This window comes from Leptopilina heterotoma, unplaced genomic scaffold, assembly GCF_015476425.1.
Source record: "Leptopilina heterotoma isolate Lh14 unplaced genomic scaffold, ASM1547642v1 Lhet_402, whole genome shotgun sequence".
NCBI classification, from domain to species: domain Eukaryota; kingdom Metazoa; phylum Arthropoda; class Insecta; order Hymenoptera; family Figitidae; genus Leptopilina; species Leptopilina heterotoma.
In genome coordinates, this window is record NW_025111066.1 from 483,442 (window position 1) to 508,633 (window position 25,192).

The 25,192-nt window shown below is 29.0% G+C and overlaps 2 protein-coding genes across 3 annotated transcripts in view; one reads left to right on the plus strand and one right to left on the minus strand.

Annotated features, from left to right (window-relative positions):
* Positions 1–14,621, plus strand: part of LOC122506277 — a 36,685-nt gene extending 22,064 nt beyond the window's left edge. For both annotated transcript variants that reach the window (XM_043618371.1, XM_043618372.1), the window contains exons 2-7: positions 4,497–4,698; positions 4,836–5,233; positions 11,218–11,529; positions 11,678–11,879; positions 12,706–12,924; positions 13,354–14,621. In XM_043618371.1, the coding sequence (XP_043474306.1) occupies positions 4,507–4,698; positions 4,836–5,233; positions 11,218–11,529; positions 11,678–11,879; positions 12,706–12,924; positions 13,354–13,434 (1,404 nt within the window). In that variant the 5' untranslated portion in view covers positions 4,497–4,506 and the 3' untranslated portion in view covers positions 13,435–14,621. The remainder of the gene's footprint in view (positions 1–4,496; positions 4,699–4,835; positions 5,234–11,217; positions 11,530–11,677; positions 11,880–12,705; positions 12,925–13,353) is intronic.
* The window catches only part of LOC122506280 (ADP-ribosylation factor-like protein 3), a 128,126-nt gene continuing 117,511 nt past the window's right edge, over positions 14,578–25,192 (minus strand). Inside the window, exons 4-5 of the mRNA XM_043618374.1 lie at positions 19,872–20,108; positions 14,578–14,716 (exon numbers count right to left, since the gene is read on the minus strand). Of these exons, the coding sequence (XP_043474309.1) occupies positions 14,675–14,716; positions 19,872–20,108 (279 nt within the window). The 3' untranslated portion in view covers positions 14,578–14,674. The remainder of the gene's footprint in view (positions 14,717–19,871; positions 20,109–25,192) is intronic.

Sequence of the window (25,192 nt, forward strand, 5' to 3'; positions counted from 1 at the left end):
CCCTAGGATTGTTCTATATGAAGAAAAAAAATACCCCAATTTTTTTTTAAATAAAAAAATATTTAGAGGTGGGTCAAAGCGCTCAAAGTTCCCCATGTAAAATGCATAAGGAAAAAACACTTTTTTGTAGAATTGGTATAGAATCCTTAAAAATCAATATTTTTCATTCAGCAAACTCTGTTTCTCTTCAGAAGACTTCAAAAAATAGTGCTAAATTGTTTATTTAATCATTTTTTTAAATTAACTATTTTTTATAGTGCCCAAAAAAAAAACCCATAAATTTCAAAATTATAAAAAAGTCGTAAAAAAATATTTATTACTATTTTTATCAAAGTTTTTTCCTAGATTATGAATAAATAACCCAAATATTGATTTTTAAACATTATTCCATATAATTGCTAATTTGTTTAAACAAATTATTATTATTGTTTATTTACAACTTTTTATCTAATTGAGCTAAAGAGTTGCGATTTTTTTTTAATTTTGCAACTTTTTAGACCGAATGTAACCAGTCACTATCAGAGAATATTAATTTTAGCAATTGTTTAATCAAATTACTATTGTTTAACTTCCAATTTTTATCAAAATGAGCTACAGAGTTGCAACTTTTTCTTAATTGTACATTTTATTTTTTTTGTGAGGTAATATTTAATGTAAGACTTAATTTTCGAGTAAAAATTGTGAACAATAAATTTATTTTTATAAAAATGTTAAGTACACAAATTTTTATTTACATCATTGAAATTACTACTGCGATAGCTTCAAATTTAAAATAACAATTTGTTTAAACAACTGGTGAAATTGTAATTTTTTGGGGCACTATAAAAAATAATTAATTTAAAAAAATGATTAAATAAACAATTTAGCACTATTCTTTGAAGTCTTCTGAAGAGAAACAGAGTTTGCTAAATGAAAAATATTGATTTTTAAGGATTCTATACCAATTCTACGAAAAAGTGTTATTTCCCCATGCATTTTACCTGGGAAACTTTGAGCGGTTTGTGCGACCTCTAAATATTTTTTTATTTAAAAAAAATAAGGGTATTTTTTTTCTCCATATAGAACAATCCTAGGTGGTGAGAGCATTAAAATTCTGATTTTATTTTTTTCCCATGTATTTTTGGACCACCCTAATCTGTACTCACTGTGTATTTACTTTAAGGGTTAATATAGATTAACTATGGATAATTAATAGAGGTGTTCAAAAAGTTCGAATCTCGATCGAGGATTTTCGAGCTTTTCGTTTTTTGAGCCGAGCCTAAACAATTCGAGCTCGAGCCGAGCTTTATAAACTGCTCGTATAATTTCGGGTACTCGATTTTATTCGAGCTCTTGAGTAAATCCGAAATTTTCTACTTTAATTTTTAAATAATTTTTTTTTAATTTAAAAGCTAGAGTCAAATAGAGTACTTGATTCATCAAACCCGGCTTTTTGCATACCTCTAATAAATAATTATTTAAATAATATTTAAGGGATCCCGGACGTTTGACGTATTGTCATACAAATTTTCATGTTTATTACGGTCACTAATATCTAAAATAAGAAAAAGAATTTATAAAAATATCTAGGAAAATTTGTTTTTCATCAATTGATGTACATAAAGTAAAAATTTTACTAATACCCGTGGGGTAAAGGCCCCCATCAAGCCGACAAGTCGTGAGGACCTAAGAGGGGGCCGATGAGGGCAAATCCATAAGTGGCGCAGGGTGCCCCTAATGAATCGCCCACATCATTGATTTGCAAAAATTTCTAAGTCCAAACCTCAAGTAATTTTTAACTACTTCAAAATTAATAATTAAAAAAATAAAAACAAGTTTTTAACAAAAGTTTTTTTTATCCCACATGCACAAAAATGGCGCTTTTAGATAGCTGAAGACAGGGAGTAAAGTCACTCATTTGTTCGACCATATGAGAATGGCGTCTATTTTCTCCCATGTGCAAAAATAACAGCTGATCCCATGCATTATTTTTGCCCATGAGAGAAAACGGCCGCCATTTTCATATAAGTCGAACAAGTGACTGACTTTTATTCCCTGTCGTCTGCTATCTGAATAGCCACTTTTGTACATTAGGAATAAAAAATATCGTAAGTAACATGGGAATAAAGGCATCGACCTCCACTCGTGTCACAAAAATCACCGTAAACAAATGTCTGCCTTTATACCCTTGTTGCTTAATATACTATTTTTTGAAAATATTGAACTCACATAGGAGAAAATCTTTGAGGGCCCACAAAAGGGGCTTTATAAAAATCTCAAAAAATTGCTTGACATTATTTGTAAACACTCCCATATTTATCGTTTATTATACTATTAACATTGTTATTATTATTAAACAATTTATTTATTTGTTATGGTGTATTAGTGCCAATAAATTTTATTACCAAATAAGCAAAAAAATACATCGATCTCGTGCGCATCGTTTGAACTGCGTTTAGTAGTATTTGAGGTCTTACACTTATGTATGCTATAGAGACATTTATACTTCAAATTTTAAATTAACAATGTAGTATCATATTCTACAGATGGGGCAAAATTTCTCAAGTGTACCAATGTCAAAATTGCAAGTTGTTGTATCGGGCTAATATTTTTACAGTATTTAGTACTATGTATGAGTACTTCAACCACCAAGTATTATGAAATTTTATAACAAATTGTAGAGGGGGGAGGGGGTTGAAGATTTTGGATAAGTATGAACAGTGAGTTTTCTAAAAAATCGTAGCTTCTATATAATAAAGCAAAAAAAATTTTGACCTATATGTTTTTGGTAGGTTTTTTTACGCTCTTTCAAATGGTGAAAAATTTTTTTTTAAATTTTCAAAATTTAACCATTTTTTTTTTAAATTAAAAAATTTTTTGTTTTTTTTTTTAGAAGGACCCTTTTTTTTCTTTTTTTTTGTACCAAAAGAAAGCTTAAGATGTGTACTTTCAATAACTAAAACAAAAAAAATGACGTTTTTTTTTGTTTTCGAATTATTAATTAATTAATTAATAAGAATTAATAAAAATTGAAATATTTTACAACAAAATAAAGTTAACGCAATTCTGAAGTTACTACTGTAAAGCACTACAAAATCCGCATCCAACGAGTCCAATATGAAATATTTTGGATAAATTGACGTTTTATAAATAAATATTTATAAAAATTAATTAACAAATGAATATCATTTACAAAAATAAAGATAAAGTTTTAGTTTTTTTTACACAAATGTTTATACAATTCTACTTTTAAAACAATGTATTCCAGTTATTTGCAACAATTGTTTAAATAAAATATTCATCACCTTATGCGTGTGTTGCGCTGCATAACTATCTTCCCGGCTTAATATTATTTCACATTTTTTATAGAATATTTTTTTATTTTTTACATTTTTGATGTAAGAAAAGATTATTTCTTTTTTACATTAATAATTTTTTATTATTTTAATATTATTTATTATTATTAGATTATTTTGTAATTAATTTATTAGGAATTACGTAAAAATTTCTTGTTGATATTAAAATAATAAAAAATTATTAATGTAAAAAAGAAACCATCTTTTCTTACATTAAAAATGTAAAAAATATTCTTTCGAAAATGTCAAATAATATTAAGCCGGGAAGATAGTAATATAGCGGAACACACGCATAAGGTGTTGAATATTTTATTTAAACAATTGTTGAAAATAACTGGAATACATTTTTTTAAAAGTAGAATTGTATAAACATTTGTATAAAAAAAACTAACACTTTATCATTATTTTTATAAATGATATTCATTTGTTAATTAATTTTTATAAATATTTATTTATAAAACGTCAATTTATCCAAAATATTTCATATTGGACTCGTTGGATGCGGATTTTGTAGTGCTTTACAGTAGTAACTTCAGAATTGCGTTAACTTTATTTTGTTGTAAAATATTTCAATTTTTATTAATTTTTATTAATTAATTAATTAATAATTCAAAAACAAAAAAACGTCATTATTTTCGTTTTAGTTATTGAAAGTACACATCTTAAGCTTTCTTTTGGTACAAAAAAAAAGAAAAAAAAAGGGTCCTTCTTGAGAAAAAAATCAAAAAAATTTTTAATTTTCAAAAAAAATGGTTAAATTTTGAAAATTTTTAAAAAAAATTTTCACCATTTGAAAGAGCGTAAAAAAACCTACTAAAAACATGTAGGTCAAAAATTTTTTTTGCTTTATTATATAAAAGCTACGATTTTTTAGAAAACTCACTGTTCATACTTATCCAAAATCTTCAACCCCCTCCCCCCTCTACAATTTGTTATAAAATTTCATAATACTTGGTGGTTGAAGTACTCATACATAGTACTAAATACTGTGAAAATATTAGCCCGATACAACAACTTGCAATTTTGACATTGGTACACTTGAGAAATTTTGCCCCAGATGCTAAACTAATTTTTAAAGCAAAGAAAAAAATTTCATTTTACACGAGTTTCTCCCTTTAAACTCAAGTTAAAAAATTAAATACAAATGTATCTTTTTTTTAGAAATCAAAAGATGAGGATCCAGGGAATTACGATTTTTATCGTACTTTTTGGATTGACCTACTGCGAGAAGGAAAATAATGCAGATGCTTCAGAAGCATTCATGGAAGCTGCTCGGGCCTTATTTTCAGGCTCTAATAATGATGCTATTGGTGGTTTCCAGGGTGTGGCGAACGCGTTTATGCAGTCAGATGCTGGAAAACAAGTAAATGCATAAAAATATTTTTTGTTCATGCTCACAATAATAAACAAATTTTTTAAGTAAATATATATATTATATATATACGATTCCTTTGTTATACCTCTTGGTGTAAGATATATTATAAAACACATTTTATACAGGTCGGTGATATACTAGGAAACGAAAAATCAAAAAATGACGCAGTAGGTGAGATTCTTTCTGGAATAGGACACCTTCTATCTGGAAACAAACAAGACGGAGGAGTTGATTTAAATTCGATTCTCCAAACAGTATCTTCGTCAATGAATGATAAGGAACACACGAACGAAATTCATAAGGACGAATCTACAATGAATTTCGAGTCTATATTAAATGTTGCAAATATGTTTATCAGTCAAGGAAGCAATGCAGATGGACTAATGGGGATTTTTCCCATGGTCTTGGATTCTCTTTCCTCAGATAACTCCTATGATAATAAAAAAAAGCACGATCACTCTGACCATTCTTGGTGGGTACCACCAATTTTAGAGAACTTTCATATCATGTGGGATCACTTCAGGTAAATATATATTTTCGTTCTAAGGGGATTAATTTGGGGAGTTGTATGATCCATTACATATATTTAAATTAAACTTCTTTGGAGCACCACAGAGTGGCAGTTGTGTTTATAACTAGAGGTGCAAGAAACAAATGTAAATAACACTCACGTAAAACGATTCTACGGAAATTTCGTACGGAATTCCGTATTAGCTGATAAAAAAATGTTAAACTGTTACTTACTTCAATTAGAGTTGTAATAGTTTTTTATACTTTTTAACATAATTTCCTCATTATAATATTTTTTAATTTTTAAGGGGTAACACTACTCTAGTGGCAAAAAAGACCTATATTTGATGATTTATTTTTGGAAAATGAAAAAAGGAATAGAATTTCTTTTTAGAGGGTTTATTAAATACATATTGAAGTGTCAAAAAAAATTCTGTATTTAAATTTTACTACAAAATGGCGTCGACAGACGTTATATTCAAATCAACAATTTTTTTATTACCAAAATGGGAGGACTGTTTTCTTGAAAAGTATAAGACCTGGAACAAAAAACCAAGAAATTTCATAATCTATATACTATTACCTTTGGACGTACGTACGGATTTTTTAATTAGATTGTAAACTTTATTTTTTATAAACAATGTACTAACAATGTAAAAATTCAGTACATTTCAATAAAACATTATACTTAGGAGTTTCTAGTATCAAAATGATGTTATCAATATGTCGGAAATAAAAATTAAAAATTCAATAAATTCAAATTTAGCACTTAGAGCACCACCTGATTTATGGGTGCATGAAATTAGTTTGGTATAAATCTTACTTATAAGACCATAATTTTATTAAAAAAGTGAGTTTCTCTTTCTACTGTACTGCCATTAAATCAACTATATAACACAGTAAGTTAATTACATTTGCTTATGAATGTATATAAATATGCGTGTTATAGATTCAATAGTTTTATTTCCTTTTTTCAAAAATCTGAACATTCTTCTGGAGAGTCTAAACCGTCAATGTTTTTGGAATTTACTATACTATCGTAATTTTGTGTGCTAATTACGTAACTCGCAATAAAATAAGCAACTAGCTCATCTTTATGGCGAAAACCATAAAATAATGGTTTTTGTTTTTATTTCAGTCAATTAAAAAGAAATCAAACAAGTTATTCATTTCATGACCATTTATAAATAACTATTCTTTTTACAAGTCCATTTTATCATCATTTAGCTTTCTCATTATGATGAACAAATTTCTTCCTGGGACAGCAACAAAAGCTCATGACGTGAATATAATTTTTAAACTGTTTTACGAATATTTGCTGAAATATAAACATTTAATATATCAGAAACAGTTAATTATAGCGATGGGGTTCCAAAGTAAAAAATGTTTAGTTTTTATGTACGAACTTGTTACAATATATTTAAAAATTATATGCAAGCTTTACAAGTAAAAAATTTTTTAAATGACTAAATAGACCTTTATACTTAACAAAAAAAATTTTTTAATATTAATTGTATAAGGATATAGCTTTAACAAATTGCCTTGGTTGTCCACATTTAGTGTATACTTTTTTAATAAAGTGATTTTTTACAAAAAATGTACCTGTTGTACAGTTGTTACAAGTGATGATGAGAACGGATATTTTTTTTTTAAATTCGAAACAATATTAGTGCTGCCATCTCTATGACACTGTCACGAACTATTACGCTGAGTCAAAAATTATGAATAATTAATAAAATTTGTTATAAGAAATTATTTGTCTTCAATTTAGAAATGTTATAGATGATTCTTGGTATTGTAACAACCGACATTCACTTTGTGCAGTTGTTACAATTTACATGCTGTCACTTAAATGCTTCTAGTTAATTAAATAATAAATATAGAGCTAAATCAATTATGACCTTTTAAAGCTAGATAATATACGTCTTTGATTTAATCGTTTGACCAAACAAATTGGAGTTAAACTCTAATCACTGTAACTGATTTTATCAAAATTGTAACAACTTCACCTAATCTCCCCTACTTACATATATTGTATATGAAAATGAATCCATATAACCATCTTTTGAAAAATTGAAAATCGTCACAAATGCAAAGCTTTCTCATGAGGAAGCAAAACTGTAATAAAAGACGCGTTTAAATTATAGATAATATTAAGGTACTACTACACTTTAGAAGGCTCTTAAAAGACCAAATTTAAAATTTTTTTCTCAGATCTTTTATTATAAATATTTAAAAAACTTGTTTGCCTATATAAGTACATATTTGGAGAATAAAAATAATGGTTTGTTTTTAATTTTTATTTAATATCATAATCTGCAGACAGCATTCAGATCGAAACTCCAAAAAGTTAGTTGTTCAATTGCGGACAGTTTATCTCAAGATTGACAAATCGGAAACAAAAAATCCAAATTGCTTTTTAAAAAGGAAGGTGTCTTGCATAGAAATCTACCACCAATAATGAAAAAATGACTAAAATAAAAAAATAGCAGATGTTTCAATAATTTGTTTAAAAATACACTATGTTTTTCAGTATTTTTTCTAGTCTGCAAAAATGTTTTTTTTAAATTTTTTGACTATTTTCTGGTAAATTGTCACACAGGACATGCTAAAAAACAAAACGAGTTATCATTAATAAAATCGGTTTAGTAGATTCAGAGATAAACTGTCCGCAATTTGAGAAAACGTTATTTTGAGAAAAACGCGTTTAAACTTATAAATTTATCGTTAGAGGCCATCTATAAATTATAGGCCAGTCGTTGGGTCGAAAAAGTACACATAATATATATATAATATATTTTTTTGCTAGCAGCAAACTCTAAATGGTTTCTTGTAGTTTGCGGGCCCCATATAAGGGCCCAAAAGTTTGCTCTCGATTCTCAGTTGCGAAAAAGGTTATAAATAATTGTCAAAGTTTAAAAAACGTGGTTTTTTGATTCCCGTTGCTTCCGGTTACATTTTAGAGAAAAAAGTTGTGATTAAAAGTTGTAGAGCTTGAAAATAGCTTTTAAATGATTGGTCATAACTTAAAAAATGTTAATTAGTTTATTTGCAAATAAATTTAAACCATTAAAAATAGCACTTTTTTAATTGTTTAATAACTTTGTTAATAATTATCGAATTTGTTTCTAACTTACCAGAAATATTCTTCTTGCGAAGCTGAATAAAACCAAATAAAATTCAAATTTTTTGCCAGGCGGATTTCGTTTTTTTTCTTGGAGAGTACAGTTGAGGAGTCAAACTTTCATTCCATTTAAATGGGAAATTGATTTTTTTAATCTAAGTGCATAATAATAGACGTTAAAAAAAAGTATGTTTTTTTAACATAAACAAATGGAATAACTCGGCCAATTTTCACTTTATCGATTTAGTGCACGGAAAAAAATACTAGGCTAAAAACACATGAGCGTCTGTTGTGTATATTGCACGCACACTACCATGCGTGATTAGCTTGGAATCCATCCTATTTTCGCATGGTGCTGTGGCAAAAGTCACAAAAGCCATGCATTTTTAGTAAACTCCTGTGTGATATTTGCAAAATGGGCTCATGTAAAAATCGAAATAATAGACTCCATGCATTATTAGGCTGATTTTTTTTCCGTGTGTAAAAGGCATTTAATTTCACTTGTTTTCACAAAACCTTTCCAAAAAAAATCCAATCTAACTTCAAGGGGGGGGAGTTAGTTTTTTCTTTTTAAAAAATTCCTGACTAGTTAATTATTATTATTTTTAATTGAAATTCGCACCACTTATAGTTAAATACTTGTATTTTATGAAAAAAAATTGATTATACGGATTTGTCCTTTTATTTTGCATTTATATCAAGTGAAAGTATATGCATAGTTTTTTCTACCTTTGGACGGCGGAGTGGGGGAACCGGTGGCGCGTGATTCTCGCCCGCCACAAAACAGAATTCAGCCGTTCAAATTTGCAAAAATGGTCATAACTTCGTTAATTTTTGACCGATTTTAATCTTTCTTTTTTTAATTTGATCTACTTTTCAACACTGAACCCATAAATGAATTTTCATTTTTTGTAAATAAAATATTTTTTATACTAATAAGAAAAAATTTTTTTAACAACAAATTATTATTCTTATTTTTTATATTTATCAAAAATTTTCTTTGTACATATTATTCCATTTAATTTTAAATAATATTATATAAAAAAAATCCTAAATTATTTACCTGTAAGCGTGTAGCATCGAGTGTAAGCATTGTAGTAGTAAAATAATCATTTTCTTTGGTTAACAATATTATATAATGATTATTTTTTTTTATTAAATACCTTTGTAGGACCCCAAACATCGGCACCTCCACGTGTAAATAATAAATCGGCGTGCCTTACGCTTACACTCGATGCTACACGCTTACAGATAAATAATTTTAGATTTTTTTTATATAATATTATTTTAAATTAAATGGAATAATTTGCACAAAGAAAATTTTTTGTTAAATATAAAAAATAAGAATAATAATTTGTTGTTAAAAAATTTTTTTTTCTTATTAGTATAAAAAATATTTTATTTACAAAAAATGCAAATTCATTTTTGGGTTCAGTGTTGAAAAGTAGATCAAATTAAAAAAAGAAAGATTAAAATCGGTCCATAATTAACGAAGTTATGACCATTTTTGCAAATTTGAACGGCTGAATTCTGTTTTGTGGCGGGCGAGAATCACGCGCCACCGGTTCCCCCACTCCGCCGTCCAAAGGTAGAAAAAACTATGCATATAATTTCACTTGATATAAATGCAAAATAAAAGGACAAATCCGTATAATCAATTTTTTTCATAAAATACAAGTATTTAACTATAAGTGGTGCGAATTTCAATTAAAAATAATAATAATTAACTAGTCAGGAATTTTTTAAAAAGAAAAAACTAACTCCCCCCCCTTGAAGTTAGATTGGATTTTTTTTGGAAAGGTTTTGTGAAAACAAGTGAAATTAAATGCCCTTTACACTAAATCGATAAAGTGAAAATTGGCCGAGTTATTCCATTTGTTTATGTTAAAAAAACATACTTTTTTTAACGTCTATTATTATGCACTTAGATTAAAAAAATCAATTTCCCATTTAAATGGAATAAAAGTTTGACTCCTTAACTGTACTCTCCAAGAAAAAAAAACGAAATCCGCCTGGCCAAAAATTTGGAAATTCTGTTAAAAATTACATGTTTTTAGTTAACAAACGGAATTATGCATAAACTAATTATCCGATCGAGTTGAATTTTTTTGTGTTTTATTCAGCTTCGCAAGGAGAATATTTCTGGTAAGTTAGAAATAAATTCGATAATTATTAACAAAGTTATTAAACAATTAAAAAAGTGCTATTTTTAATGGTTTAATTTCATTTGCAAATAAACTAATTAACATTTTTTAACTTATGATCAATCATTTAAAAGCTATTTTCAAGCTCTACAACTTTCAATAACAACTTTTTTCTCTAAAATGTAACCGGAAGCAACGGGAATCAAAAAACCACGTTTTTCAAACTTTGACAATTATTTATAACCTTTTTCGCAACTGAGAATCGAGAGCAAACTATTGGGCTCTTATATGGTGCCCGCAAACTACAAGAAACCATTTAGACTTTGCTGCTAGCATTTATGTGTACTTTTTCGACCCAACGATTGGCCTATTACCTAAAATTCTTTTGCAAATTGAAACCCCACCATTTTTTTGACGTCAGACACTGTTACATACATTAGCACCAATGTTTCTAGTGGTTGTAACAAAAAGCTGGACCCCGCCATCCCCTTAAAGACTTTCTTAATTTGTCAATGACTTTTTACATTAATTGAATATTTTTTGAAAAACTTACTTTTATTTTTTACAATTGGTTATAAATACTTTAGGAGGTGTTTTCTGAAGTCATAAGGAGTTAAAAAATACAATAAAAAAAACAAAATTTTTTTAAATTCAAAAGTGTAGTAGTACCTTAAAATAAATGTAAGTCAGAAATATATACCTTTAAAATTTTATAAATTAATTTTTCAGTAATTCTGAATTAGGTCGAACATTGTGGAAAAATAGTGGATTGGCAAATATAGTCGGTCAAATGACAGATTCTAAGGGTCATCTACAATATGAGAGGATTTTGGACAGTTTCGAAAATCCACAATTGCGAAGACGATGGGTGAAATCATTTACGAATTTCGTTGCCGAGTCAATTTCTCACGTTGCAGATCCAGTAACACAGCAGCGATACCTAGGAACAATCCAATTTGTAGGAAATACCTTTCTTAAATCTCAAGGCTTTCCAAAGTCAGTAATGTTCGAGCCTTCTAGGCCAGCTGAAAGTCTTTCAAGGTCTGGTGATATCGCATTTTTCTAAATTTTAATTTTCAATTGACTTTAACTTTATTTAATGAAGGTAAATAACTAAAGCCTTCATTGATATAAATAACAAAATTAATAAACAACAATTAATTTAATTTAAGAAAACAAAATCTTTCAGATTAATAAATGCAGTAGCTAAAAGACATTTACATATGAATGTTGATAGCAGTCAATATATAAAACCAGCCGTTGCTTATGTTCAAGAACTGACGAACCTTGCTTCAGAAAAAGGATTTATCGTTTCACGAATAAACGCTAGAGAACTGAGTAATAAACTCAGCAACACAATCAACAATGACATAATTGGTCCTTTGCTAAAAGTACTAAAATTCTCTAAAACATTGTTAATTAAAAACTGCATGTGTTAAAGTAATAATAGGTTTAGAGCGCAAATGCACGTGTTCAACCGATTATTGCATTATAATTACAATTTAAAAAGTAGGGTGGGTCAAAAAGCCACTATTTTACTTTTTACGCTACAAAATCGGTAAAATTTTATTTTTTATTTAAATTCAAATTGGTACTGAAAGTTTAGTTATTTATCTTAAAAGAACATTTTAAAAAATTGTTTATAGATTATAAAAGGACTGAGCTATACGGGTTCTACGAAAGTGTTCCAAATGGCTTTTTTACACCACCTAGTGGAGTTCAAAAGCCACCTTGTGATTTAAACAGTAGATGTTATTAATTTTTATTTTTTCTAATTGTTTATTTATTTATATGATAATAATGTTACTATTTAAATATTCTATCATTGACACAACTTATTTCATACACATTATGAACAATTTAAAAAAATTTATACCTGATTAATACGTTCGAAGAGTTAACTACAATTTTGTATTCGAAGCAACTTAAAACTAAATTTTACAATAAAATTATTGACTGTAGTTTATTTATAAGACTGTAGATACAAACTAGAATTAAAAGTTGCGTATTACCTAATAGTATTTACATATAATCTAAATGGCTGATAAATCGGTTTAATAGATTTTGTATAAAACTCAAATGGTTTTTTTACCATGGCTTTTTCACCCCACTCTACTCTATATTATTTATAAATTTATTTATTATTTGTATTTGAATATTGTTAATTATAATTCTTACTTTTCGTCATTTTAATTAAACATTAATTTGAAACTTCAGGCGTATCGAGGTTATAAATGGGCTACAAAAATGCCACACTGTGCCACTCATATTCTTTGTACTATTAACAACAACAGTGAAGATGATGGTAATAACTCTCAAATGCGAAGTCAAATAACAAAAGTCGCTAGCTTTCCAGCAGCTTGGGCAATTAGTAATAGAGCCAGTGTTAATTTCTGGTCGCTTTACGGATCCATAGTGGAAAATAAAAATTGCGCTGTAAGTATATTTACATAAAACAATGAATTTGTTTATTTCAGACGACTACACTGAGAAAAGTGGATATTAAAAACCTTAATATACTAGATATTAAAAAAAGATGCTAATGCATATCATCTAGATGTTATGGTTTAATATCTCAGATGTTAAAAAGTATAATCTGTAAATGTGAGGTTATGTTTGAACAAGTCTTTTTCCAATATCTGTAGATATTAAATTTGAACATCTAAGATGTTTACATATTTTACTGTCACATATATTTATCATTAATATCTAGATAATAAAGTTTAATATCCATTTTTCTTAGTGTAAAATTTAGTTCAAAATAATTACTTTTAAATTGAAATTATTAAAAATTAATTTAAAATTGAAATAATTATAATTTATAAAAATATAATTAAAATTTATTAATTATTTAACCAATTACAGGAAAAGTACCCTGTCGACTGTTCAGCATTCCATGAAGAGGAGCTCCGAGTGACAACAGAATATTCTCATAATGAGCTTTAAATGAATTGTAAAAAGTTTACTTGAAATGTGAAAGACTGTCATTTAATAATCATCAAGTGTTTGTGATCAACTAATTGCGAACACTAAAATGAATTCCCGATTTTACCTCGAACTTTTAGACAATTTAATATACCTTATAGTTCTGTAGAAAATTAAAACTGAAAAAGCGGGAGAGTAACTCTGCTGGAGATCGAAAGCCTGGACTATATTCCTTGAATTTCGAACTAATGTCAATACAGTAAATTTTCAAGAAAACGCTGAGTGAGGTAACCTTACTGATGACTGACAATATTAGTTTGTAAATAATTAAGGGAAAATTTAAAATGTTTAAATATAACAGAAAGGGTAAATATCTGGATTTCAATGGAAGAGATATCAACCGGTAATTTATAGGCCCTGGGTTACGCAGTAACTCAAGCAGAGTCAATCCTTCATTTTTGTATTAGATTTAATTTTTCAAATTGAATAGTTTGGATTTAAATACTGTTATCCATAAATTTAAAACATAAGTTGATTCAGTAGACTCTCAAGATCACCGTTAATTGACGGTTTAGATTAATTAGTAAGTACTAATTAATAAGATTTATTTGTGAATAACTTCGGTAAGATTTAAAATATTATCATTCTTAGCTGAATTACGAAAGGACCTCGCACAAAAAGTACACAATTTAGTTCCCGGTCAAATTTGTTTTGAATTTCAGATTTATGTTTGAGTTAAAGTAATTTGGAACAAATATAACCAATAAATATTAACAAATTTGATCGGGAACCAATTTATGTACTTTTTATGCGTTGTTCTTTGTCCTGATTTTTAATTTATATAGTCTCTAGCTACAGAAAGCACAAATCTCATAAATATTTGTCAAAATACGAGGTAAAAAAATATATACTTCATTAAAATTTAAATAAAAAAAATAATTGAAAAGTAATATAACAAGCGTAGTAAATCTATTTTTGAGAAAATTTTTAAATACGATTTTTATTTAAAATAAATTATATTGTCTAAGAAGTCAAGTTTAGAAAAATAATTTTTAAACAGATTTATTTGTTGTAAACTTGCTCAATTACAATGGACGGAAGTCAAATGACTACTTCGGCATAACGTGGTGCCGATAATAAATATAAATATAAGATAATCGTAGAATTTTTTGTACATATTAGACAAAATAAAAGTGTACATGAAAGTATTTTGTGTTTCAATTTTCATATTTTAAATTGTTTTTTATATTTCAATTGAAATTTATTTCTTTTTTATGTTTCTGCATGCCCACTCAAGTCCTTCCTGAAACAAATAAATTTATTTTTAAAAATAATAGAACCTTTTCAATTTTTAAATCATCTTGTATATTAAAATATTATACATATTAAAGTGTTTCCCCCGTTTAACAATTTTTCGATCAACGTTCTAAGCAATATGTACAAAAAATATATATGTTACGAGCAATGTCCATCATTATTAGAATTCAGGGCATTATTACAATGCTAATACATATTACAACGCTATATACATATAGCACTGCACTGTATAGAGAAAGCATAGAGCATTATTAGAAATTAGAGTTGACTGAAAATTGGTTAAACAAAAATATTTGTATATTTTTTTATTTAATTAATCTAAAAAATAAAACAAAAAGTCCTTTGCATTTATTCAAAATTTTTAAAACTCATGTTTTTCTGAGTTCTTTGATAATTTTGAAATTAATATTTAATTTCGAAAAAAGCAGGTTTCTGTATTACATTAATAGGACGGCTGTGCTGTCGATATACATGAAATCGTAATGAAGCTTTAAGTGAGAAATGATTCGGAAAGATTGCTAACTTCTTCTACCTTTAATTTAATATTCTTTTTAGCTTTATTTTTTAAGAAAATTAATCAAAGAACCTATTAAAATAATGCTTAATTGTTTCTAATGTATGAAAAAAGTATAAAAATTTATTAAATTGTTTAAACAATTAATTGTTATTATTTTTTTCATAAACTGTACTTAGGGTTGGAATTTTCTAGTTTTTTCTCAATTGTGAAATTTGTCATGAATAAAACATATACTAATGATAAAAGATTTAAAATTAATCAATTAAACATTGTTTAAACAATTAATTGTTATAACTTTTTTAAGGGGAGGGTATAGTTAATTCTGTGAAAAAATGGCATGTTTTTGTGATTTTTTTTGGCGCTCTGGTTAGAGCCAGTGTACTGGACAAATTTTACATTTATAGTACATCATTTAAAGATAATTTAGTCAAAATTAAAAAGCTATATGATGAGAAGGAACTGATTGGCACACGATTTCCGAAGACGCCTTCAAAAAAACCATTTTGCGGTGTTCACTGTAAGTCGAAGATGGATCATCCGTCAGTTTTGCTCGGATCTGCTTCAAATTTTCACACAACACTCTTGAAATATAGTAGATTAAAATAAAAAAATATAAAAAAATTAAAAAAATAAAAGCTAAAATACTATACCCTCCCCTTAATAAACTGTATTTAGGACTAGAAATTTATAGTTTTTTCTGTATTTTGTTATTTTTTTAAACTAAAATATTGAAGTACAAAAGAAAAACTAAAAATTAATTATTTTTACATCCTGTGTAGAAGTTGACCTATTTAAATCCTGTTTGTCATGTGGCCCTGATGAGGATTGCATAATCTGGGAGTTTTCAGGGCCTGATAGGGAGCCACAATGCAGATGTCATTTTTAAAAAGTGGAGCATTTATTTTTTTCCAATTGCTTTCAATTAATATTATTATTAACAAATCTCAGTTCGTTTTCACGGTTACAACATTTTTAAAAATGTGAAAACAAAAGTTCAACATGTGTTAGGAAATATCGCTTTGTAAAAGGGCTCCAAAATTTATACATTAACGCCAATGAAAGTAAATAATATGTACCTACATAAAATTGTCAAATTTCCATTGAATTTCAAAAAGCATATAATATGAAGGTACATTTTATTCATAACTATTTTATTAAAATTTATATTAATGAAAAGAAAAAATAATCCAAAAACATATATAGACTATTCAGTTTCCCGTACATATTATATTTATAGTAAAAAAGTAAGAGAAGAGTTAAAATTTATAGCATCTAAAATTAATTTTAAAAAAATTTGAATTTTCAATAAAAAAATAATTAAAAGTACAATTGTTAATTTCTTCCTCTAACCCTTTAAAAAATAGTATATTGTGCAATAAGTACAGAAAGAAGCTTCTTTCCGACGAAAGCGAAGTTTGCTGCTCCGAGCGAAGCCAGGCCATCAATTTGCACGAGGCCGGAAAATCTTCTTTCGTACGTGTTGCACACAGTACTTTGTGCAACACCTTTTGGCTTTGGTAAAAAATTTGTTTGAAAATGCTAGTTGACACCAACCTACGAACTGTTTAGCAGGGTTTGGAACGTATGTTACGGCACATAATATACGTGGTTTTCTATGTGTATATTACTGTAAAAAACAAGTATTCCACTAATTGAAAACGAATACGAAATTGAATATTACCAAAAAAACTTAATATTTTCCGAACCCTTCTGTTTAGTATCCTTTTTAGTACTTTGCCACACTCGTACAACAAAGTCCTGTTTTTCGCCTACTTCACAGGCATGTAAAGTAATGCTTTTCTTACAGGTGTTGCACAAAAAATATTATTTACGATTTTATGGTTTTTTTTAATACTTATTGTTATTAAAAAAATATTTAAAAAGAAGAATACAAAAATCGGGCATATATTTACATATATATAGCAAAAAACATATCTAGAAAGTTTCATTTAAATTGATGAGATAATCAAAACATTTTTAGATCACTACTCAAATGCTAATGCATTATTTAAAATAATGTATGAAAGAATATTGGCAAAAAATAATAAATTAAAGTTAGAAAAACTTTAACCATTTTTAGAAGTAAGGGAAGTGTTCCGGATGTGGGCACCCTTTTGTTTTTGCCTCATAACATTTGCCCATGTGCATATTATACAAATATATGTGTACGAATTTAAAGCTAGATGTCTAAGGTAACTGTCAGTGAAGGAATTAAATTGATTCCTTTAAATAAAAAAGTTTTATTAGAAATTTAATAAAATGGAAATTTTTTGACAAAAAATTTTTGTACCCGGTTGTGGGCACACTTGAAAAATCCGCTAAAAATGGAAAAATCTTAAAGGAAACCAACACAAATAAAGAAGCAATGGAAGTTTCCCTATTTTAAGAGACTTTGCCAGGATAAAGAACAAAAATGATGACACGTTTTCACACTATGCTCATCGCTATCAGAAGCATAATGCTAGCATGTGAAGTAGCTGGCCCGCATATCATAACGCACTTCTAATGCACTAAACGACTATATTCATCGCATTTAATGGAGTTTGCGGCTGTCAATTTCCTTAGCAGAAAGTTTAGATAGAAGAGACAGTAGTCCACATCATTGTCAGATGGTAGAGCCTCCTGAACATAAAGGTGTCCACAACCGGGAATGACAGTCATTTTTTAAAAAGACCAACAAATTTTGTGAAGCATAATTTTGGTTAACCCTTTCAGTCACGCAATTAGGATAATACACAAAACATTATAATCGCTATTGAAAATAGGGTTTCTGGGGTCGCTGAATACGAATCTGCTATTAGTTTTCAAAAATTCAAAATGGCGGATCCAATATGGCGGAAAACTTTTTTAAAAAATGATCCAAATCATTTGAAAATTGTTACTCGGGAGTTTTTAGGGTTGCTGATTACGAATCTGCTATTAGTTTAAAAAAATATAGTATCTTACGTAGGATTGAACATAGGAATGAAAATTATATGAATTCCCAGGTGAGATCGTATGTTATTTCCCATGTAATTTTCTACATGGGATCTTACATAGGATCTCACGTCGTTCTTTTTATTAATGATACAGAATACCACAGTTCATACACTTTCACCGCCAGGTGGCGAGAGCGACTTCTCCCCCTGTTAACATGATTTTTGAACACTATATAACTGAGAATTTATAGCTCACAATCAGAAGAAGTGTTTCAAATTATCGAATTTTTTTTACTGATGACTTAAAATGCTAATACAATTTATTATTTAATTTTTAATTAAATAATTTTTAATCCTTTGAAAATTCTCACAATGTATCCCTAATGTGATACATATCAAATCTTTTGTGAAATCCTATGTGAAATCTTATACATGTAACATGAAAACCCATATGAAATCCCATATGAAATACTTTATGGAATCCTTTATGGAATCCTATATGTATTCTCACATAGGAATCCATGTGGATTTTTATGTAGATACACAAACTCAAATTCCCACATGAATTCCTAATCCAAATCGTGTCCCAAATATACATGTGCTTTTACATGGGATTCCATGTAGATTCTCACGTGGGCTCTGGGATTTTATACAGGTTTTTGTATAAGAACCCACGTAAGATCCCATGTAGTGATTTGAATCATTTTTTGAAAAAGTCGTCCGCTACATTGGATCCGTCATTTTGAATTTTTGAAAACTAACAGCAGATTCGTAATCAGCGACCCCAAAAACCCCCGAGTAACAAGTTTCAAGTGATTTGGATCTTTTTTTGAAAAAGTCGTCCGCTACATTGGATCCGTCATTTTGAATTTTTGAAAACTAACAGCAGATTCGTAATCAGCGACCCCAAAAACTCCCGAGTAACAAGTTTCAAGTGATTTGGATCTTTTTTTGAAAAAGTCGTCCGCTACATTGGATCCGTCATTTTGAATTTTTGAAAACTAACAGCAGATTCGTAATCAGCGACCCCAAAAACCCCCGAGTAACAAGTTTCAAGTGATTTGGATCATTTTTTTTAAAAGTCGTCCGCCATCAATATGACGATAAAAATGTCGAATCAAAATGGCGGACTTAATGATCCGCCATTTTGAATTTTTGAAATCCAATATCGGATTCGTAATCAACGTTCCCAAAAACGCCCTATTATTAATTTCCAAGCAAATCTGATGGGTTTTTACATGTTTTCATCCACCTCAAAAGATGGTCGATACATCGACCACTTTATACGAAGGTAAATCACAAAATATAATGACAACACTGCAAAAAAAAATGAAACCCTTTTTTCTGATCGAATCTACACCCATATGATTCTTTTCGAAAACAATACAAAATTACTTTTTTATTTATTGAATGTAAATTTTCTTTATTATGCTCACAGTTATTATACAAATGCATATATTTGTTTCGTTATCAATACGAAAAGTCCGTATTGTCAACGAACACGACTTGCAATACTTAGATCAGTGAAGTTTGCTACACTTAATTTTTAAATTGTAATTAAGCGAAAAACTCTAACAGATACTAAGTATAATGTAAAGATTTAAATACTTACTATAAATATTATATAATATATAATAGTTACTATAAACATTTACTTTTCAATATATAATAAAGCCGAATAAAAAGAAAATATTTTAAAAACGAACCTTAACTCCTTTCCCTTCTATTGCGATGCATGACTGAATTTGCCAATCACGATCCTTAATATTGTGTAAACCTAATCCCTCTGCAATTTCAGCTGCAGTTACAGCCTGGCTAATGTCTTGTTTATTTGCATAAACTAATAGAGGCACGTTGCGTAACTTATCTTCTAATAGAAGTTCACAAAGTTCTTGCCCTGTTTCTTCCAGCCTTTTTATGTCTGCACTGTCCACAACATATATCTAAAAATAAATATAAAAATTAAATTCTTCGATTGATACATTTTAACACTACCGATGGCACATCACGGTAGAAAGGCTCCGTGGTTTGCAATCATCGAGGTTAAGCGCACTTGAATACGGTTAGTACTTGGATTCGCGACCGCGTTTCGACTCTCGCTATAGATTAGGGTTTTCTAACTACCTTTCGAGATATATCAAGCGGGAGGTTTGACATCGAGGTATAATAATGTCCACTGTCTATTATTGTTCTGTACACACGATTAGAACTCGGCTGTCAATAATTTGATTTACTCAGGAGAGGATTTCTACAGTTTCCTTCTCCTCGGTCGAGAAAATCCATTAGATGGGTGGTCCGGGTGGTCAATTACGTAACAAAGGCCAATTTGTAAGATTGATGAATTATAAAACTGACAATTCGGTGATAATATTATTGTAAATAAATCATTTGTTTACAAGAATTGTTTATAACTTTATTGAAAAATAATAAGAATTAAATTCAAGTTTCAAGATAAATAAACTGTATAGAAAAAAAATATTAGAAGAAAAATGATTTTTTTATATTTAATTGTTGTTAATATGTTCCTTGTTTACAATTGTCTATAATTTTATTGAAAAATATAATGAGGTAAATTAAAGTCTCAAACCTGTCGAGAAAAATTAAGTCTTCAAATAAAGAAACATAATCGTCTGAAATAGATAATGATGATACCAAATTAGACCCAAAGAGACTATTGATATTGATCATAAAATAACTGTACCAACTCTTTCAGATATTAAGCATGTTACGAATTTTTATTCTTTTACTGTCAAGACACTTGTTTGCAATCAACTTTCATTTGCATATTTTGCAGAAACGGATTCATTGTTCAGTCAAGAAATTCCAACGACCCAGTTTTCTGAACTAAGCATTGATTCACAACTACATACCTATTATCAATAATGAATGACAATTTTTAAATCTGTCTTTAGTACCTAAACATAATTTAACTAGTCAAAAATATTTGGGAAACAAAATTAGTAGCGTTAATAGCTATTTATTGACTGCATTCGGTTTAAAAGATGAGTCTGAAGATCAAATACGTTTACAAGAGTTTTTGAAGTTAATTGATGCCTTAAAAGAAAATTTCACGATAAAGTGACTACGATAAAGAAAAAAATCAAATCCTTACTTTGTTGCCTAAAGATTAGAGCACATATAAAGTTTGCAATGTTATTAAGGGGACACCTAAGTCACCTAAAAACAATGCAAAAAGAGTCAACTTTCGGTACACTTTTCTCGAAAACTATTATTCCAATTGCGTTCGCCCATTTTTTATTCGATTACAAATATAATCAAGTATATGAATAAGAAGTAATACGACGTTATCTTCAATAGAAACTTTTTTATAAATATTTATACCCAAAGCAAAATAAAAATCCCATTTTCTCTGATTCATTGACTCATATCTCCGTTTGTACAACTCAAAATGATGTTAAACTTCTTATTCGTATTCTTGGAACCTTACTGAACAAAGTAAAAAAATAAATTACAAATCGGTTTAGTAGATTCGGAGAAAAGTGTACCGAAAGTTAAAAAATTGGAAAAAAATAATTTTGACAGGAGACACGAAAAAAGAAAAAGTACTAAAAACTCATGGTATTCAGAATCATGTAATCAGATTTTTTCTACTCTTCAGAAAAGGTTTTAAAAAGTCTTGTTATATTCCTAATTGAGTCTACTTTTAGAAAATCAAATTTAAAAAAATCGATTTTTTGTCATTTTTCCACTTAGGTGTCCCCTTAACGCAACAAGAGATATGGTGAACTTCGCAAAGTCTCTCTGAGAAAAATCTGAAATATTAACGATGCTAGAATCGAAACCAGGTAAATAAAATTATATTTTCCAAGTCATTTATAGTTTCAATTATGCATACCGTTTGTGTATGTACACTTCATCAAAACGTAAAAATTATTGTATTAGGTAAGTTACGCAATATGTTTAAAAGAATATAATGATTTAATATATATAATGAAGTTATTAATCCTCCAAGTCAAATAATAAAAAAAGGAAAAAGAAAAAAACCTTTTTTTTAACGTTTCGACAGCACAGCTGTCCTCTTTAGAAACTGTAAAATTTATTATAAATTACAAACAAAAAAAATAAAACAAAAGAGTCACAAAAATACCAACAAAATTAACACAAAATAAAAAATACATAAAAAAATAAATTTTTTGTTTGTTTACCGTTAATAAATTATTAAAAAAATTATTTATAATGACATGGTACGAGCATTATCACTCTTCGAACTCAACTGACAAACTAAAAGGCGAATAGAAATTAAACAAATTAATACACGTGTAAATTTGAAGTCAATGAACTCGTTGCATAAATATATACATATTTACATATTTACATATTTATTTACCGCCGCCGCCGCTGTTTCAAGATTCTGTAAGGGCGCCCTATCCCAAAGGGGCCGTCAAAACTTATGTCAAAATTGACCTATTTTTTTACCTATAGGTCAAAAAGAGGATAAATAACGGTCTCACATCACGTCAAAATCTATGTCTAATTTGACCTATTTTTTGACCTGTTGGTCAAAAAGAGGATAAATAACGGCCTCACATTACGTTAATATAGGTCAATTTTGAGGGCAGTTTTGACCTAGGCGTCAAAATTTGACAAAGAATTCCTGCTACCCACAAAATTTAGGTCAATTTTTTTTTCCGAAAAAGGCATAACAATTTTTTTAGCACCTAAATAGTGTGTTTTTTTACTATTGACATTTTGCTTTGAATTAATAGTTTAAAGATATATCTAACACCTATGGGTTCATCAATCTCGGGATTGTTTGCTGATATTGTTATGAGTGATCTTGAAGAAGAGTGTTTAGATGTTTTATCTTTTACACCAATATTTTTTTGTCGCTACGTTGATGATATTTTAACTTGCATTCCTGAAAATAAAATTGATACCGGTCACGGTGTGGATGACACGGTCAAAGGGTGCGAAACGAGGAAAATCTGATTCGACTTGGGTAAAAAGAAAATAGTTACGCAAAAAAAGGTAGTGACCGGGTAACAACGCAGAAGAGGGACTCTTCTGTATATTACCGGTGATCGGGCACGTCTCGAGGGCCGGTCATACGTTGTTGCGTAAGCGCAGAAGAGGGACTCTTCCGTAATTTACGCGCAACGCAGAGACTTCTCGAGCGAATTTCGCCCTTAGCGACTGCGCGGTCTAATAGTTTGTTTTTTTATTTGGGGCTAAAAATGCGCTCGGCGGCTCGGAAAAGAGGCTCTTCCGTACCGTAACGAACGACGAAACGAGGTTAGATAGGTGGTCTCCCGTAGTACGGAATCGCGGAAGAGAGACTCTTCCGTTAATTCGGCGGACCCCAGGGAGACGACTCGCTCTGGAGTGCACACGCAGGGGCGACTATTTTCGGAAGAGTGGCTCTTCCGTATAGCGCGTCTCTACGGGTACGTACCGTACGAGTATCACTTCGTCGTCAAACCTTGCAGAAGAGGGACTCTTCCGTACAGTTGGACGACAAGGCGAGACACCTATCAGCGTCTTCTCGGATTACGATTTTCGGAAGAGGGACTCTTCCGTATCGGTAATACCGGAGAAGGGTAAAACAGTACTTACTGTGAACACAGTAAGACCCAAAAACGTCGAGTGAGGTGAGGAACACTTCAGGCTCGGCAAAAATGATAAAAAGACTCTGGTGAATTGAGTTGCAAAGAACTTTATTCGTTAGAGGAGAGGATCAACATCGAGTGCAAGTGAGTGATCGACTGACTGGGTGGTCTCGCACCCCCGCCTTAAATAGGGGTGATGAGGCATGTCGTTTGCGAGAGAACCCAATCTTACATTACATTACTAAAGATAACGCTCGTAGCGTCAAAAGTTGACACTAATCCTTTCGGACTACGTTCAAACACGCTCTTTCTCTCTCACTCGTACACACAATTTGCATACCGAACGAAAGAGTTAAAGTTAACATATAATTTTATAATATTCAAATTTTTTATATAAAACACACATAAATTTGCATACAAGTTTCAATCATACCTTAATATTAATTTGCGGCGTCGATTCTTCACGTAAGAAGCATATAGGGTTGGCTGTTATTCGAGTATATGCCTACAAGTATGCATATATATATATATAGGTATATATATGGGTATATATATACGTCTATAAACATATATAATTTGATCGAAAGAGCAATTAAACTTTCCAATGTCAGGTTTCATCAGAAAAACATTGATATTGTCAAGGAGTTGCTAATAGAAAATGCTTATCCGTTAGATATTATTGAAAAATATGTAAAAAACGACTTCAAACTATTAATTTAAACCAAAATGTCAATAGTAAAAAAACACACTATTCAGGTGCTAAAAAAATTGTTATGCCCTTTTCGGAAAAGATTTATTATAAGTTATTAAATTTATTACACGAATTTGACACCGTAGTGATACCAAAAATAAATAATAATAATAATAATAATAATAATAATAATAATAATAATAATAATAATAATAATAATAATAATAATAATAATAATAATAATAATAATAATAATAATAATAACGTAAGAAAAGGCAAAGATGCAACTAAAAAGACTGAGAAAACAAATTGTATTTATCAAATTAATTGTAAGGATTGTTTTGCTAGTTATGTGGGTGAGTCAAAGAGAATGCTTGGTGTGAGAATTGATTAACACAAGAAATCAAAAACTAATGTCATAGCCATTCATAAACGCGATTTCAATCACGATTTCGATTGGAGTGTTTCTCAATTCTTGACAACGAACCTGTGTGGCGAAAAAGACTGATCTCTGAGATAATTCATATTCGTCTACAGAAAAAACCTCTTAACAAAAAAGATGATATAAAATATTTGCTAAAATGTTACTATTATTAGTAGAAGTGTAAATATAAATTTTTTTTGAATTTGAAAATTTGAATTTTTGCCTTCTGAAAGCGTTTCAGCCACTGACTTTTATGGAAATATCAATAACTTTGTCTCACTAAGTCATATTTCTCGAGAAACAATTTTGTTAAAACTTAGAGCTTTGGATGTAAATAAGGGAGCT